The sequence below is a fragment of the Mycteria americana genome, chromosome 2 (genome assembly GCF_035582795.1).
Source record: "Mycteria americana isolate JAX WOST 10 ecotype Jacksonville Zoo and Gardens chromosome 2, USCA_MyAme_1.0, whole genome shotgun sequence".
In the NCBI taxonomy this organism is placed as follows: Eukaryota; Metazoa; Chordata; class Aves; order Ciconiiformes; family Ciconiidae; genus Mycteria; species Mycteria americana.
Genome location: NC_134366.1, coordinates 130,723,115 through 130,739,905, shown reverse-complemented (window position 1 = coordinate 130,739,905; position 16,791 = coordinate 130,723,115). Strand labels below are relative to the sequence as shown.

Sequence of the window (16,791 nt, the reverse complement as noted above, 5' to 3'; positions counted from 1 at the left end):
CTGAGCTTGGTGTTCAGAAAAGTGAATCTACTCATTTGACTACAGTTCAACATGTGAGCACATTTTTTGCATTCACAAGGATGTTTCAGTGCTTTACTTCAGAATCATTGCTGTTTGCGGTTTAATCCTTCAGGAAAATGGTTCAAACTCCAAAGGTCTTTTGTTTAATGTTGCAGTGGGGGGAAAAACCCACCACATTTGAAGTTGCTTGTAGTTTCTGGAAGTTCCCATTTGGTTTTATGGAAAGGTTTATTAGTACTGTTTTGATAGAGACCTGTTAAACATGTGGAAAAGGATTCATTAGTGTTCTATGAAGGTTCTTAATTTAAAGTATTTAACCATAAAAATCGTGTTATGGTGATCCCCACAATGTAAACTTAGGAACCAGCTTCATTCTGATAACTTAAATGACCTTGGGCATCTGGATTGTGTTTGTGAATTTCTGACTCACAAATTTGCACAAATAGGCATGTACAAAACAGGAATTTGCTGAATTGCATTGCAGTATTCTCAGATAAAAGATTACATTCATAATTTTAAAAAGAATGCTGGGTGAAATATGCTTGTTTGAAGAGGCAGGTGGAATTTTTTAAAAGGTGATACTCAGCAATGCAATTAGTCAAGGGTGAGTGTGTCTTTTTTTTTTTTTTTTTTTTCTTTGTTAACTAGGTTACCTAGAATGTGCACCAAGATTCATGATGGTCGTCTTCTTCTTCTTTTGGCTATCTAAGCTGACTTTGTAATTAATGTTAATAACTAGCTCACTATGGGTACTCTATTAATCTAAAAGCGGTGGTTTAAATTTTTCTGTTTTCCTTTCTTCCAGTCTTCTGTTGCTATTTTACTGGTAATTCATGCAACATTAAAAACGTTAACGTATGGATTTTATGAGTTTAGCGATGAATAATGTAATAACTGCAGATAAAATACAGATCTGAAGGAATTATTTTGAAGTGAATATGCTGCGTAGAATTCATGAAACTTGCTAGTCACTTAAGAGCTGGCAAGCTGTTGAAAACTTCTAGGTACTTAAGGAATTCATGCTCCTCTAGTGAATAGGGCAGGCATTAGGTGGAGCTCAGATACTCAGAGAGGTTTCCTGTGCTAAATCGGAACACAGCAATGTGTGGTTGTGTCTGCACTAGTGTTCTGGTTCAACTCAAAAGCGAACATCTGAGAAGCATCTCCTGGACATCACCACTCACCTGGCTTTGTCTGCCACTGTGGGGTGACTTCCGAGCGTGTAAACCCAGTTCCTTTCAAATGTAACTAAGTTGGTACAGGCTCCAACTGCTGTTGGACATTTAGTTCTCAGGATGGGACTAGAGCTAGTCCAAAGGCAGTTGCTGTGCCCCCCCAAATATATCTAATATGGGTGATAGGTTCTTAGCACTGTTTTCAGTGTCTACGTAAACTCTTACGCTGCATTGCTTGCTAATGTAGACAGCCCATGTTGATGTATTAAAGCTAAGATGAAAAACATTGGATTGAGTTAAAATCTGAAGGGCAGAATTTTGATTAACTACTAGCTGTCCTGATTCTTAATAGTTCTGCTTTGTAAAGTGATCCAATACTAACAATATTTTATCACCCTCTAATAGTTGTTGATTTGTTTCTCTTTTGAAACTCAAGTTATGTAAAAATACCTGTTTTCCAGGATTCGTTTGTGATGTGCTTCTGAGAGAAGAACTGAGAATCCATTACATACTTACACTTTTGGGAAAACTCTCCTCCTAATGTATTTTGCAAACTAATTGAATTATCATAGAAATTCAGCATGGGAGGAGCTGTGAGTGCTGGAGAAGACAACGATGACTTAATTGATAACTTGAAAGAAGCTCAGTACATTCGCACTGAGAGTGTGGAGCAAGCCTTCAGAGCAATTGATCGTGGTGATTATTATCTGGAAGGATACAGGGACAATGCTTACAAAGACTTGGCCTGGAAGCATGGAAATATACACTTGTCAGCACCTTGCATTTATTCTGAAGTCATGGAAGCACTGAAGCTTCAGCCTGGATTATCTTTTCTAAATCTGGGTAGTGGAACCGGATACTTGAGTACAATGGTGGGATTAATATTAGGTAACTTGAACATTTTTATTTTAATACAGTGTTTCTGCATATTTTTAGAAGATTATACAAGCCCTGTGAAACTTTACTTTTACTTCTTTAAGAATAACAGTACTATACTTAAGACTGGGGTTTGAGATGGGTTGTTAAAATATTGTGTGTTATCTACAAGATGTTCACTGACACTGCTGTTCAGTGACATTTCATGGAGTGTTTTGGAAGAGGTAGTTGTTCCTACTTGCCTTTCTGTAGTCAAAAATTCTCATTTGAAAGGCAACAGTCCTTTTGTTGCTTAAAAGGAAAAGGCATAGAGGAACAATTTTTGAGGAGTAAAATTTTAGTCTGCATTTGCACCATGTTTATGCCCTTACTCTAGGTTACTGTTTTGATCTTCAGTTTATGGAAAGAAAAATCTAAATTCTAAAGGCTAATGACTCTTGAAGAAACTTAATTGAAAAATAAATCTCTATCACATGCAAACAATTATTTTAAAATACATTTAATCATTTTATTAGAAAGTTTTGGGATGTAGACTGACAAGACTGTTTAAGTACTGCAGGTCTGTAGGTTTTTAAAACTATTTTAACAGATTAACACTGTGTTTTTTCTTCTGTTTTCAAATACATTTCCTGTGTGGAAAAAAAATGGAATGAAATATTGCTGTCTACATTTAAATTTTAAAACCTACCTTAGAGAGAAAAATACTTTAATTTTCACCTCTCCCCCAATATTTAGAATACAGAGCATGTATATTCTAAACAAATTATAAACTATAATTTGTTTTTATAAACAAATAATTTTTTTTACAAATTAATTTCATTACATGAAATTACTTCATTTATTTTAGTCTGTAGTTTTCATAGATACAATCTTATTGACTGTCTTACATGGAGTTTCCATATTTCCTTGGTTGCAGAAACCTTGCTGACAGGTAATATACAGATTTTGCATGTATTTATTTATATATACAACTGAGGTGTGAAGAGTTGGTTTGTTAATTTTCAATTAGATTAGTTACTTTCTGTCATCTGTTCTTAGTTATTAAAGAGTAGAAATTATCCCTAATAGTACATAACAAACATCATTTGTTGGCGTCTCTGGCAGTGTCTTTTGTTCCAGTTAATCCCAATGAATTCAACAGATTCTACTGTTCTCTTGTGGAAACAGGAATTATGTTCGTTCACGGGTTAAAAAAAAAAAATACCTGCTCTGTTAGAGTGTTGCTTTGCCCTTTTTCAAAACTGTTTCTGTTTAAGAGAGTAGATATTTTTAATTAGATTGTAATCTTTTACGTTCAGCATTCTATATCAGTATTAAACCTAAAATTAGTAAATATTGCTGCATTTTTTTGCTAAAATCTTTGCTCATGGTAGTGAGTAATGGTATTAATTTATTTCTCTGCCTTGTGCAAAGCTTTATTTCATTATTCTTTCTTAATTATGATGTTTAAAAGAAATTGTGGCTTATGTATATTGCACACGTATCTGTGTATTTATCTAACCTATTTTGAGTGGCTTTTGGCTGTTGAATGCTCCTGGGTTTGACCTCTCCTTATCAAGCAGAATTCCTGTCCTTCAGAATATTATATGTGGAGTTGAAGAAATTGAACAGGAGAATACTTGTCTTCTACAGAGGGGTGAGATTGGCTGACAGCCCCCAAGGAGCATGGTTACACTGTAGATGTTCCCACAGAGCCAGCTCAGGTGCTGATACTTCTCTAGCAGTGCTGAGGAGCCTGGAGCAGCGACTGCTCAGCTCCCTACAGAAGCAGGCTTTCCATGTTTCTGTAGTGCCGTACCCAGTCTCCAAAGTCTGCTTAGTGTTGTAATGTGGTTTGAGTGCTAGGCTGAGATATGGCAGGTATAAATACAATTTGTGTGCCTTTATTTTTTTACTCTGCTCCCTTTGATAAAATTACTAGTTACATATAATAATTCTTCTTGATTTTAGTGTTTGTTTTAAACCAGGGAACAGCTGCTTTAACAAAGAAAAATAAACAGAAGTAATTTTCTGACAAATAAACCATATATATTTTTAATGACTGAAATTAATTTTTAAACTGATTTCAGTGTGCCCTGCAATTAGTAACAAGAGAGCCATGTGTTTTTTGACAGTAGTTGAGTATCTTTCAATTTGACAATGTAGTGAGTAGTATTTCTGCCATGTTGGCAATGTCAAAATGACTAGATTAAATTAGCAATAATTTGAAACTAGTAAACACTTGTAAGTATAGCAACATACTAAAAAAAAAACCAAAAAAACCAAAACAACCAAACAACCAAACCCACCACTCAATAGAGATTAAATTAACTGTTGTTGATACCATTAAGATGTAAACATAGTTCAGACTAGATGGTGGACTTGCTAGCTCATTATGCTGAAAGAGGCCAGTTCACTTTGGAGAGTAACAGAGAAGTTGGTTTCATGTTTTTAGAATGGCTGACTCTGCTTAGATGTACAGCTGTGACTGTTCTGATGAAAGAAGAGAACATGTTTCTCTTATTTCTGTTCAATTTATGAATACTATGGTGTATCATGATGTGGTGGTGTCTTGCATTCATAGATTTAATTTCAAGCTGTTGGAGCAACTGACATTTACTGTATTTTTAGTTCTTTGTTTTTCAAAATTCGGTATTAAAAGGAATGTATATGTGAATTTTGGGAGCATTTTTAATGCATTTTTAATTTACTTTAAATTATGAGGTTAAAGGAATGGCAATTAATTTTTAGTTAAAGAAAACATACCTTAGATGCTGCTCCATGCTGTAGAACTGTAACTACATTGGTTAGAAACATCATAGTCTATTACTGCGCAAGGGACCATTAAATAATTAAACAGCTAGAAAGGGATTGCCTATGCTAATGCTTTTCTTAATGTGATAGATAATAAACTAAATTTACAGTATGTATTAGCGTCAACAGGAGGTACGTGTTTTCACAAGGTTTAAGAACATCCCTTGGATGATCTACCTCTTGCCTGCCATCAGAGAGGTCTTCCGAGCACTGCCTATGGTAAACTATTGGATTGGTTTTATTTCACCTAGTAGAAAATGTTCTAAACTATGTTAAGAATTGCAATTATTAACCAGCTTAGTGGCATATACTGGTTTTTTTCTTGCAGTAAAATGAATCCTTTCTCAGTAACCCTAGATCTGTTTTGTTAATTGGTGTCCCAGAAAAGACAAATTGAATTCTGTTTCATTGGAGTAACATCTTTGAGGTAAATATTTAGGAAAGATTTAGAATGCAGTAGAGGATATAAATAAAGGGGTTTTTGTCTAATCTTATTGTTGTTTACTTTCCCTTCTTCCCCTTCCCTCTCCCTTTTCCAATTCTGCGCTTCAATGACTAAAGTCCCTGGGCTATGAGTGCATGTTAAATATAGAATCCCCACAGCAAATGTGACTGTCTGATTCAGATTCCTTCCTGACGTGGATAATCCTTGTAATACTGTCTCACGATTTCTTCTTCTTCCTGAAAAATAGCATTAACTTTTGGCACACAAACTGACTTGGAAATATAATTGGATTTGATTGCAGGAAAGCAGTGTTGCAACTGTGATGGGATTGTGATGAGTGAACATAACGTGGTCAATTTCAATGTTCTAGATGGAAATTAATTATTATATAAGTAAGTCAGGAGCAGACTTCTGATTTTGGAACCTGCAAAATAGAAGAGCAGATGTGGCTGAGGGATATAATACCTGATCTCTGAATTGTCAAAAGCTGAAAATTTTGCTATAAGAAAACTTTTCAAAATTTAAATACCAAAATACAGACTAAATCATAATATGAAATTGTTATATTCCAACTAAATACAGTGTTGAAAAAGTTGTTCAGACTGACTTAAGTGTAGTCAGATTATTTTTTTTTCTGCATGCTTATGAAGAAAATTAATTCTATAAAACTGTTTTGCCACAGTTCTGTCCCTGTTCTTTCATTGATCCTTTGGCCTTTTACCTTCTTAAGCATTGGTAACATAGATGCAAAAAATAACTTTGTCTAGCAGTGTTGGGAGACTTCTGTATTTTATGTTATGTTAGTGCTTTCACAGGTGAAAGTTATAATGCTGTTCCATGCAGTTGTGCTGTGCTTAAAGAAAAAAAACAACAACCTGCTGTTCTTATTTACAGGACCTTTTGGGATAAATCATGGAATAGAGCTTCATTCAGATGTGGTAGAATATGCCAAGGAAAAATTGGAGAGCTTCATAAAATATAGTGATAGCTTTGATAAGTAAGTATCTCATTTGTCTAGTTGACTTTGCAGCAACATTTTTGTTTTTAAACTGAGTGCGTTATTGCTTACAAGTTTAGGGAGGGGAGAAGAATGGCATCATACAACCGAAACATAAAACCTCCAGTTTGTGACAGTAGTTCATGAGGTAAGTTAAGGCTTAAGAAAGCTGGGAGTATTCGTGCTGTGTAATACTTAACCCAAGTTGATTTCCCTGCATTTTGGCGGTGTGTATACATACACACGCACTTGTATGTATGTGCATATATACATACGTACTTAGAGAATGACATGATATGCAGGTGTCTTTGTCTGCATGTATAGAGTAATTTGTATCCATTAAATCATTTTTTATTATATAACTGGACATAATCTTTCTGTACAACATTAACTTTTTTCTAATCTACCACTGTTGATCTAGACATGAGTAAATTTTTATCTGATTTTCTTCATGTTTATTCCCTGAAGAGATGGACTTAGTATTCATCTGTGCTCATACACCGCTCGTTTTTACTGGTATACTTCTGGGTTTACAGGGCTTTGAACCTTATTGGTTCTACCTACTCAACAATTTTTTATTATTAGTTTTAAGTTGGCCCATAAGAATCTGGATGTTGGACCTCTCTGCCTCTGTGAAAGGGAAAACAAGCTTCTAGCTAGGGCTATTCTGTGTAAATACCTTTTCCTTATAGGCAGTAACTTCTCCAACAGTGATTATAAGGTAGCTTCTGCAAATGCAGAAAAGGTTTTGAATTGTAAGAGTAGCCTAAGAATTGCACGTCCTATGCCTCTTCTCTTCCCCTGTGGGCAGCAGAGAAAATTCTTACTGTCCCTTTACCTTTGTTGTAATGTGCCTTATGAACTGCCATGCTTTTAGATATGTTGGCTGGAGCTCAATCCACTTTTTTCCATACCCCAGACTTCTGGAGCTCTGGTCTGACCACCGACCTTCCTCCTTCTGCTTCTAAGTAACAGAAGGCTCTTAATTAGACTATAAAGTTAAGTTTGAAGTATCATCCTAGTGTTACCTATATCTGAATTCAATTTGGTACTTATGATATTGACTAGATGATTTTAGTACTATGTTCCCCTATTAGAATAAATAAAATTATGTAAGAGGCAATACATATGTTTCATTACTGCTGTCTTAATTTTAATACAAGAACTTGTTAGCTGAGGTTAATACATACAGAAGCCAGAACAAATAAAAATAGATTCAGTCTAGAACTTAATGGTGCATTTTATATAATCTGTCTTAGAGTGTGTGAAATGTGATCACTTGTGATCATTACTAATACTGCATTAGTGGCTCTGTTAAGTTAGAGGTATCTGCCAGCTAATCAATTCCTGTGCATACCTGTATGCCTGCATTCCTGTAGGTGTGTGTAGTCATACAAAAAGCTGGTTTTGACTGAAATGTCTTTCCAGTCTGGTGATACGTTTATGTACAGAAATTAAGAGAAATTGAGTCAAGGGGTAGCAAGGAAATGTTATTATCGTTTAAACAAAATCTAATTAGGATATTTATGTAAATGAATATCAGAACACTGGGTTTTACACTTTAAAACATGCAAGAACTGGAAGAAAACTCCAAAGTTGCTAAACTTGGCGTAAGTGAATGTCAGTGTTGTATGTATATTGAGTTTGAAGGAAATAAGTGATCATAGGTAGTAAATAAACTAAGTATCTTTGAAGGAGAAGAGGTGTATTTTCCCTTAATTCAGTGAAGATCAACCCTGGGGACAGTGTTATAAATGCTGTGTGCTATTTACAATGACAGTTAAATTGATCTTTACTTATATGGTGTTATTCCAACGAGGGCAAAAAGTCAGCAAGTTGGTGAATATGATCTAAACTTTATCACTAATTTGTATATTATATCTTGTCATATGCTGTCTAACAATCCACCTTTTCCTCACAACAGTAAAATACTAAGTAATGGCTACAGAAACACTCTCCTCACCAACCTAACAAAAATTATAGTTCTGTGAAAGTGCTTTTTGACACAAAACTACTTGGTAATAGCTGCACTGCAGCTGACGTGATACTGATTGGCTGGTTAGATTTTGTGTTTTATGAGGGTATTTATAACTTGTCTGCATAGCTGATTCTGGTTAACTGCTTTCTTTGTAAATACTCTGTATTTTAATGTAGTTAATGAAGATGGTGTGTAGGTTTTTCTGTGATGGGGTCCTTCTATATTTTTTTTTTAATATAGGCAAATGTATACAGCACGTCTTGAATTTTAATCTGCCTCTCAAAGTAATGTGCTCTGGGTCAGTAAGTCTGGTTTTGATTCTTGTTTCAGTAACTTTTTCCTGCATCTTCATTTATAAATGAAAGATATTTACCCAAAATTGTGCGGACTGTGGCATCTGAACTTAACTACTGATTTGGTCAGCTTAGTATTTGGACAAAAGACCACTCGAGGAAAAAGGTGTGCGGTGTTTGTCTACTGTTGAACACTGGTGTATACCTAGGAGGCGTCATTACTGTTTGAAAATTGATTTTATGTGGCAGAATGGTACGAATGAAGCTAATTGTCTGGGTGGATGTGTGCGTGTTATGGGGGAAAAATATGTTACACTTGCCAGCAGCCTCTAACGAGGCACATGGGGGACAGAAGGAGCACAGAGACCACGATCTGTTTTCCTGGCAGTAACTGAGTTATGTGGATGGGGAATTGTGTAAAACTTTGCATTGCCACTTCCCTGGCATTGCCACTTCCCTGGTTCTTTCTTTAGTGTACAATGTTCTTTAGTCTGGTCAGATATCTTAAGCCATCTCCTTTTGAAACAAAAAGCAGGGGTTTAACCTCTAAAGAGAGCTTCAGCCTAGATCCTGCATAAACACTTTGTAACTTCGTGGTGTTCCTTTGCTTGGAGCAATAGGCCGTTGTCTTTGCATCTAACTTCTGTGTGGAGCTGGATCATGATGATTTAAGTGGGGTTTTGCCTGATAAAGCAAGACGGAATATTGTGTTAATGCCATTTTTATGGGGAAATGATCCAGTGTTGTGTGGTATAATATAACTTTTTTTCTTGATTCCTGATAAGAATGTTGTTGAAATGTAATTAAAAACTTACTTTTCTATGGCTGGGGTAGGTGCTTGACGAAAGACTGGAAGCAGTGTAAAAATAGCATGTCCAGAGGGATTTGAGACACTCTCTCTGCCTAAAGGGAGGGTTGTCTACCTCTGGTAGCTGGACTTCTCTCAGTTTTGGCTTCTTGAACTGTTCGTCGGAGGAAAAGCTTTTCAGGTACCTGTTTCAGAAAGACAAATAATTCCAGTAATCACTTGTATCTGTATCCATATCCCACCAATCTATAAAAATAGTTTTCCTCTAAATGGAGGTGGAGTTGTTCATTCTGAGAGGTAAAATGCTGCCTTGGTTTTACTTGACAACATATATTTGCTAGTAGAAGCAAAGGAGAAGTGCCATCTGAAAGTGTCATCGTGGTTGAGGTGCAAAGATTTTAGGTATAGACTAAAGAAAGTTCTCTGTCTGAGTCTGAAATATGTGTAAGGCTCTCTGTTGTTCTTAAAACCTTCAGGTTATGCATGCCAATTAAGGGGAAAAAATCATTCCTTAAGAAGGCTCTATCTAAAACACATATGTGCAAGTACCAGGCCCCGCTTCACCTGTTTATTGAAGGGGAATGTGTTGTCTTTTCTGCTCCCAGTCAACTTCTAGACCTAGAATATCCAGCTTGGAGAGAGAGCCACAGGGCAAGGCTAGGTTGCCCATCTTCTAGCACCCTATCAAAAACCAAACCTGGGTAAGCTGGTGAAGTCCCTGCTGTGAAAGAAAATCACCAACCCTTCTCAGGATCAAAAGAAACCACTTCAATGGTAAGTGACAAGAACCCTAGTACTACTTCTGGGATAACTGTTATGGGTGAAACTTCTTCCTGAAGTCCTGTAGTAGATTGTGTTGGCGTTGAAAAATAGTAAGCTTAATCTTCCAACAGAATATTTATTTGTCTTCATTGAAATTCATGGCTCCTGCTAGGACTCTGAAGGCTTACTTTCTTTTCATTAAAACAGATTTGAAATGGAAAGTTCCTTGTATACACACAAAGAAAAAACTCCTGCCTGCTTGTGCAGCTGGTTAATGATTGCAGTAAAAATCTAAGCAGGAAAAGCAAACTCTCTCAAACTCATTGGTGGCTTTCTCAGTTTAAATCTTACTGATAACTTAGTCTTAGATTCAAATAGTGTAAATGGTGGTTTTTAGTGGTGAAAGAATTCTTGTGGAGGTTCAGTCTAACCAGAACAACATAGGGACTACAAGAATTCCAGTGGGATTCTTTGATGCCAGAGATTATGTTAAACAAAAAGGAAAGGAAAATAGGCTTTTGGAATATCCCTTTTTCATTTAGAGATATTAAAGAGAAGTACTATTTCTAATCCTACACCTCATAAACCAGAAGGCTCCAAAAATGACAATTGAATCTGCTCTTACCTAGGAAGGAACTAAACCTGCATTTTTCAAGTATTTGATAGTTGCAGAAATACATATTCTTGCCCTCTCAGAACCACACATAAAATATCTTTTAGAAATAAATAAATCACATGGTGGACACTGCCTTTCTTTGGAAATATCTCATTGCTACAAGTTTTGATAGTATTTAGAACGTTGGTTATATTAAAGCAAGTGATGGCAATGCTCAGTGCATGGTTCCTACAAAATCTGTTGCTTTACAAAAACCTGCAGTATAAAATATGACAATTTCAACCTATAAAACCATTTTGCTGCTTCAGTAAAAAAAGCAAGAGAATATTCTTCTGTTACTGTAAACAAGTTGTTTTCCAGACATCTATCCGTGGATGTATTAGGGCCCTGACAATAAACTGAAGTGACAGAAATTTTTTCTCGCCTCCCTATCCCTGTCCACTTTTCTTAAAATTCACTGTGGAATTGATAGTAAGTATTCCTTCAGTATAATTCCTCATTTTACCACCAAAGTTTAGAAATAGTATTTAATAAAGTTTAAATTTTGTAAACCGGTGTCGAAAGGATATTGAGGTTAGTTGTAAGTATTTTTAAGAACCGGTGTTTGAATTTTTCTTCAGAAATAATTTGAGTAATGTGGTTTGGTCCACTTCAATGAAACTGATGAATATCAGAAATTATAAAAAAGACAGCTAAGGTCATATAATAGAAGAACCAATACATCTGTATTCAAAAATGGAGATGACAAATACAAGCAAAGTAGGAATATAGGTTTCTCTCTCACTGTCCTACAGCATTGTCTGGAAGCTGAAAAAATGTTCAAGACAAAACTACTGAATAGAAATTCTACTAGCATCACTTTGCCTGTTAGTCTAATGCTGATTAAAATTACTATTCTTGTAATTGGATACAAGGGACTTAAAAATTGTCATTGTAGATTCTGTTTTCAAAGATTTAGTATATTTATTTGTTTCTGTTTATTCTAACATTTGTAGTGTACATGTAGAAGGTCTCACAAATAACAATAATACTAATAGTAGGTAAAATGTGTGTAACTTTTCAACAAAACATGCTAGCAATCCATGAATATGCATTTATACATGAACCAAAGACTACTTCAGAGAGCTTGAAAAGATGAGGTGGAATGAACCATGGAGGAAAAAATACAAAAAAAGGTGGAAAGAACTTGCCACCTTGCTGCCCTGCTATTGTCCTACTTAATAGGAAAAAAATTAACACTCTTTAAAAATTGTTTTCCCATATTAACTAATGCAGGTTTTAAGTTTCTTAGCTAGTGATTTAATCTTAAATGGACATCACTGACAGGATATAACATGGGAAGTATTTATTGAGAAACAAATGGGAAAACCTTTTCCTGCAATATATAAGTAGTACCTTTAAATCTGATAATAGTTCTAAGGCACTTTTGCAGTCGAGTAAAATGAGAAAGGCTCATAAGGCATAGAAATCGGAAAGTGTTTCATTATTCTGTTGCACGTTCTTGTGGCATGTTATATCACACAAAGCCATGTGAGTATTGACCTTCATCTGTGGTTTTCAAAGAAGATAAGTTTTATGTCAGTTTAAAACCTGAAAAAATGACTAAATGACCTGAAAGCTTGTTCAAGGTTTCTTTCAGTGAACGCATTAGTGTTTAAACAGGTTCTAGGAGTACTTGGAGTAAGATTACTGGTTTATGAAGTTCTTATGTTTGACATAGGAGAAGCTCTGAGAGCATTGTCTTTTTAATACAAATGGACAAAGGAACCAGAACTTCCTAGATTAAATTATTTGTAGCTTTTCAGTCTGTGTCTTAAAGTAAACAGAGGAAACACTTATTTCTTATCTGCTGTAGCTGTATTTTTAAAAGATAGGCCATTTTTTTTGTTGGTAAAAAGAGTGAGAAACCTCTAAACCAATCTGCCAGAACTGATTTTTTTTTTTTTTAACTGATTTCTGTCCCCTCTGTTCTTCACCCATCCTGAGGGGTTCTTTTGCTGAAAATACGGTCAGCAGTATATTAGAATTAGAACAGCAGTATATTAGTATAGGACAAAAGTAAATGTTATTTCCTTGTCACAGTAGTAAAAATAGTTTAGTGTTTTATCATATGTTTTCAGAGTCTACACATTCTGCAGATTCATTTCAGTGTCTGGTTATTAATGTATTTGGTTTAAGGGAAGTTTGATATAAAGCTAATTTCATGAGTTCTTATGCTGGATTTACTATTCTGTTTTGGAATATGTATTAAAACCTGTTTTTTTTTCCCATGAAGTTATGCATGAAATTTGCCTTGCAGTGCTTTTGAATTCTTTGTTCCAATGTAGCGTCACTGTAGTTCAAATGGCAAGTGCTAACAACCTGCCAACCTTTTCTTATACATCATTAAAGTTGAAGAGTGGTCCTTTGTGCGCTAAATTTAAATAAATTTAAATAAATTTCCTATTAGAGGAGGATTGCTTGGAGCAGCTTGATGGTACTGAATGAGATTTCACTTTTTGGAGGGTTTGAGTTGACTGACTAAAGGAAATGAGTGTGCATGGGGAAAACAGTGTACTAAATTCATACTGAAATGGGATTTCTTTCTGTAAGGGCTGTGAGTAGCCAGCTGAGATACAAGTGTGGTTGGTAAATATAGGGATAGGCAGAAGTGTACTGTTAGATGATATCCTGGTATGAATGTAGTAGTTAAGAGGTGTAAAATGTAGCTGGAGTGATGCTGATTTTAAGAACGAATTAATTTTTTCTTGGCAAAAGACAGGTATAAGTAGTTTACGTGGTTCCTCAGTATTGCGTGGTTTTTTTTTTTTAAAGCATCTTGTAACATGTTTTACTGTTTCCTTCAAATGCAAGCCTGTGGATGTTGAAAGTTGTTTTTCCTTCAAGTTACTTGGTTTTTCTTGCCAATTTTATTGAACTTGTTCCTTTTTAAAGAATAAAAAAAAAGACAGTTCATGCCTCCTTGTACCTAGTTTCATCCTCAAAAGACATCAAGATAACATCCTGCATTCATGAAGGTTGTACAGATAGACGAGCTTAGCCCAAGAAGCATCCTGTACATCTTCAGAGCTGGAAGTAATTGAAGGGTAGGTTCTATAGGTGGGTGTTATGGTAGGATCAACTGATGAATCCTGTTGTTAAAAAAAATAAACAAACAAACAAAAAACCAAAAAACCACCCAAACAAACAGAACCCCCCCCCCCCACTTTGCTATTAGAGTAGATTATTGTAATATGCTCTCTTATTTTTTTTAATTAATATCTTGTTATCACACAAATACTAGATTGGTGGATATGGATACAAGAGCAACAAACTTTAATCTTAGTTCTTTGCTATAAATGTTTTTTTAAAAGGATGTTCATTTTATTACAATAGTAATACTTCATTATGTTGATATCTATGGGGAATCTTACTTAAAAGAACATGGGCAATAACAATCTATTATTTGATAATTTTCTTAAGTTGCTGCAGCAAAGGCAGAAGTGCACTTTAAATTCTACAGAATTTTCTTTACGTTCAGCTGGAAGAAAAGTACTGTGGCTGTGTTGAGGATGAACTTGAAACACCCATCCTTGAGGGACAGATTACACAAATGCAAAAGATGGAAGGGCAGAATTAGGTCAACAGATGTTTTATGTGCTTGAAACTGCATGATTATCTTGGGCCATTGCTAAAAATGATCTGTGTGTGCTTAAATTTATCCTATGGCAAGTACTTGTTTAAACAGAAATTTTCTGTTGCTATGTTATCTATAATGGGAACTCTTAATTTCTGTTCTTTTGGCTGTTGGTTCTCTTGTAATCAAGATACAAGATTCAACTGAAGAACCTAATGTGATTAAAACTTGTTCAGGTTGTTAAAGCACTTTATTTTTTTCCCTTTTTTGGCATCTGATGTATGAAATAAGAGGGTTTTTTTCATGTGGCCTATATAATGCTCTGTAAAGCCACCCTGGCCAGTTGGTAGAGGTGAACAAATGGTAAAAAACACTTGGCATTTCTTAGTTCCATTTCAACTCAGTAACTAAAAAAAAAAAAGATTTAAGTGAAATATTACCTCATCTTGATAGGTAGCTTATGTGATTGTCAATACTGCATGTTAAAGCAATAAACCATTTATTTTCAGCAGTGTCATTAATCTAATAAAAGATAGCTTAGTGTAACACAGAAGGAAATTGAATAGCTGATATGTTTTGATATCCCAAAGGCAATAGGAATAAAATTAGCTTGTTGGATATAGTGACAATTAGGACTAAAAGAATTTGGGTTTGATTAGGTCAAGTTTCATTGTAAAACAATGTGGTTGATAGTACTGTCATACTGTAGGACTAACAAGCTTGTGGTGCTGTTGGTAGGTACTCTTAAAATCGCTTACTCCCTTGTATTTCAGAACCTTTGTATTTAAGTTTTAGATCGTTTCCTGATCAAATGATGGAGTCTTTTATACTTGAGTTAAACTGAACTTAACTTTGTTTATTTTGAAAATTATTTGGCCAAGTTAGTAGAACAAATTCTCAAAATCATACTTTAGTCTCTGTTGGAGGGCCATCAAAAATGACTGGATTAGACAAATACAAGAAAATGGTACATGCATTTATCAGCTCTTTCTGATTCAGAGGTGCGTGTATCTTTCTGTTAAAACGGAATCAGCTGAAGATTCAGGGAGTGGGGAAAAAGTCTTGTTGCATCACTAGTGAGGTTTACTTTACATGGGAGTGTGGAAGAGTAAGGTTCACTGTTGTACAATTTAACTAGGTTTGAAAAGTCCATAATGCTCTACTGTATGAACTCTGTATGCGTTTATTTCTGGTATTTTTTCACTGCTCATACCATAACACATGAAGCAGTTGGTTCTGTGGGAAGCACGAATGAAGAGGGTTGGCTCTTGAACTTGCATGTTGCCATGACCAAAGACAGTTTATAACCTTTTCCTCCAATTTCTACCTACTTTTATTTAGCTTTCTGGGTAACAGGAAGCTACATACGGCAATTCTTGAACTGCCTATGTTCGAGTGGGCAGCTAGCATATCAGTGCAAGCCAGCTGGGTTTTGCCATTGCACGGCCAGGTGAGCTGAGTAGACCCCCTTGTTTTTCATCTGACATGAACTAAAGAGATGTCTTCAGGAATTACATGTACCCTAGTCCATACAGTGTGTAGGTTTGCTGTGGGGAAAGTAGTCTTTCAGGAAACTCCTGCTGTTGACAAATTGGGTTGAAACTAGCTGAAGCTGTGTGGGAGAAGGTATTTTTTTGAAGTAGATGGATTAACAAATAACTAGCTGTTTGGTCATAAATCTCGTGTCTCCACAAAACTGTGCTAATAATGTGGAGCACAGTCCAGCCAATTTAAAGTGCCTGTAGACAGAGTTGGTCTCTAGCACTTAACGCACCTCATTCTTATAGGTGTAATAGGAAGTTGCTTCTGTGTCTTCACTTGCATTTTGTGCCCTTCTGGTTGCAAGCTGTGGAGCTAAATGAGAAATTCTCTTCAGCTTTTACTATATTTGTAAGACCACTGTGGATTTTCATCCACAGCTCATGTACAGAGTATTTTGTGTCTGGGGAATGTTTTATGGGTTTTTGTTTTGTCTTGGTTTTTTTGCTTCCTTGGAGAGTTTGGTGTTCCTGCTTGTTTTAAGAGGGTGTGACCAGTGGCTTCATGAGCTTTAGGGTGGTTTCTAGTAGAGGAAGCAGTTTAGGAGTATCTGGTAATAAGCTTGCCAGCTTTTAGAGGAGCATTCTGAGAAGATCAGAAGAAGTGGTGAAAGTTGCCAGATTAGGCAGGCAGGCTGTCTTCATTTTTCTAAAGCTAACCAGGGACTGTCTCAAGATTTAAAACTGCATTTTAGAAAAGTACCATATTCTCTCTCTCCCTGCCCCCCACCTTGTACTTCTGAAGCCCACAAAGGTATTTTGTTCAAACTTTCAAATTAAATTGATGTGGTGATGCTTGATTTAAACTGTAGGCAACCTGAAATTAAAACTATGAACTGCCTGATTGACCTCCACTGAATGTAGAAAAATACA

The 16,791-nt window shown here is 35.6% G+C and overlaps 1 protein-coding gene across 8 annotated transcripts in view; it reads left to right on the top strand.

Moving 5' to 3' along the window:
- PCMTD1 (protein-L-isoaspartate (D-aspartate) O-methyltransferase domain containing 1) overlaps positions 1-16,791 on the top strand; it is a 46,270-nt gene that overhangs the window by 19,159 nt on the left and 10,320 nt on the right. For 3 of the 8 annotated variants that reach the window (XM_075494651.1, XM_075494652.1, XM_075494653.1), the window contains 2 exons: positions 1,658-2,084; positions 6,205-6,307. The exons of 1 other annotated variant lie outside the window; for it this stretch is intronic. In XM_075494651.1, coding sequence (XP_075350766.1) covers positions 1,778-2,084; positions 6,205-6,307 — 410 coding nt within the window. In that variant the 5' untranslated portion in view covers positions 1,658-1,777. Of the gene's footprint in view, positions 1-1,657; positions 2,085-2,981; positions 3,004-6,204; positions 6,308-9,409; positions 9,568-9,991; positions 10,161-16,791 lie in introns of those variants that run through there. 4 more of the 8 variants (XM_075494658.1, XM_075494654.1, XM_075494657.1 and 1 more) reach the window with 4 other exon arrangements.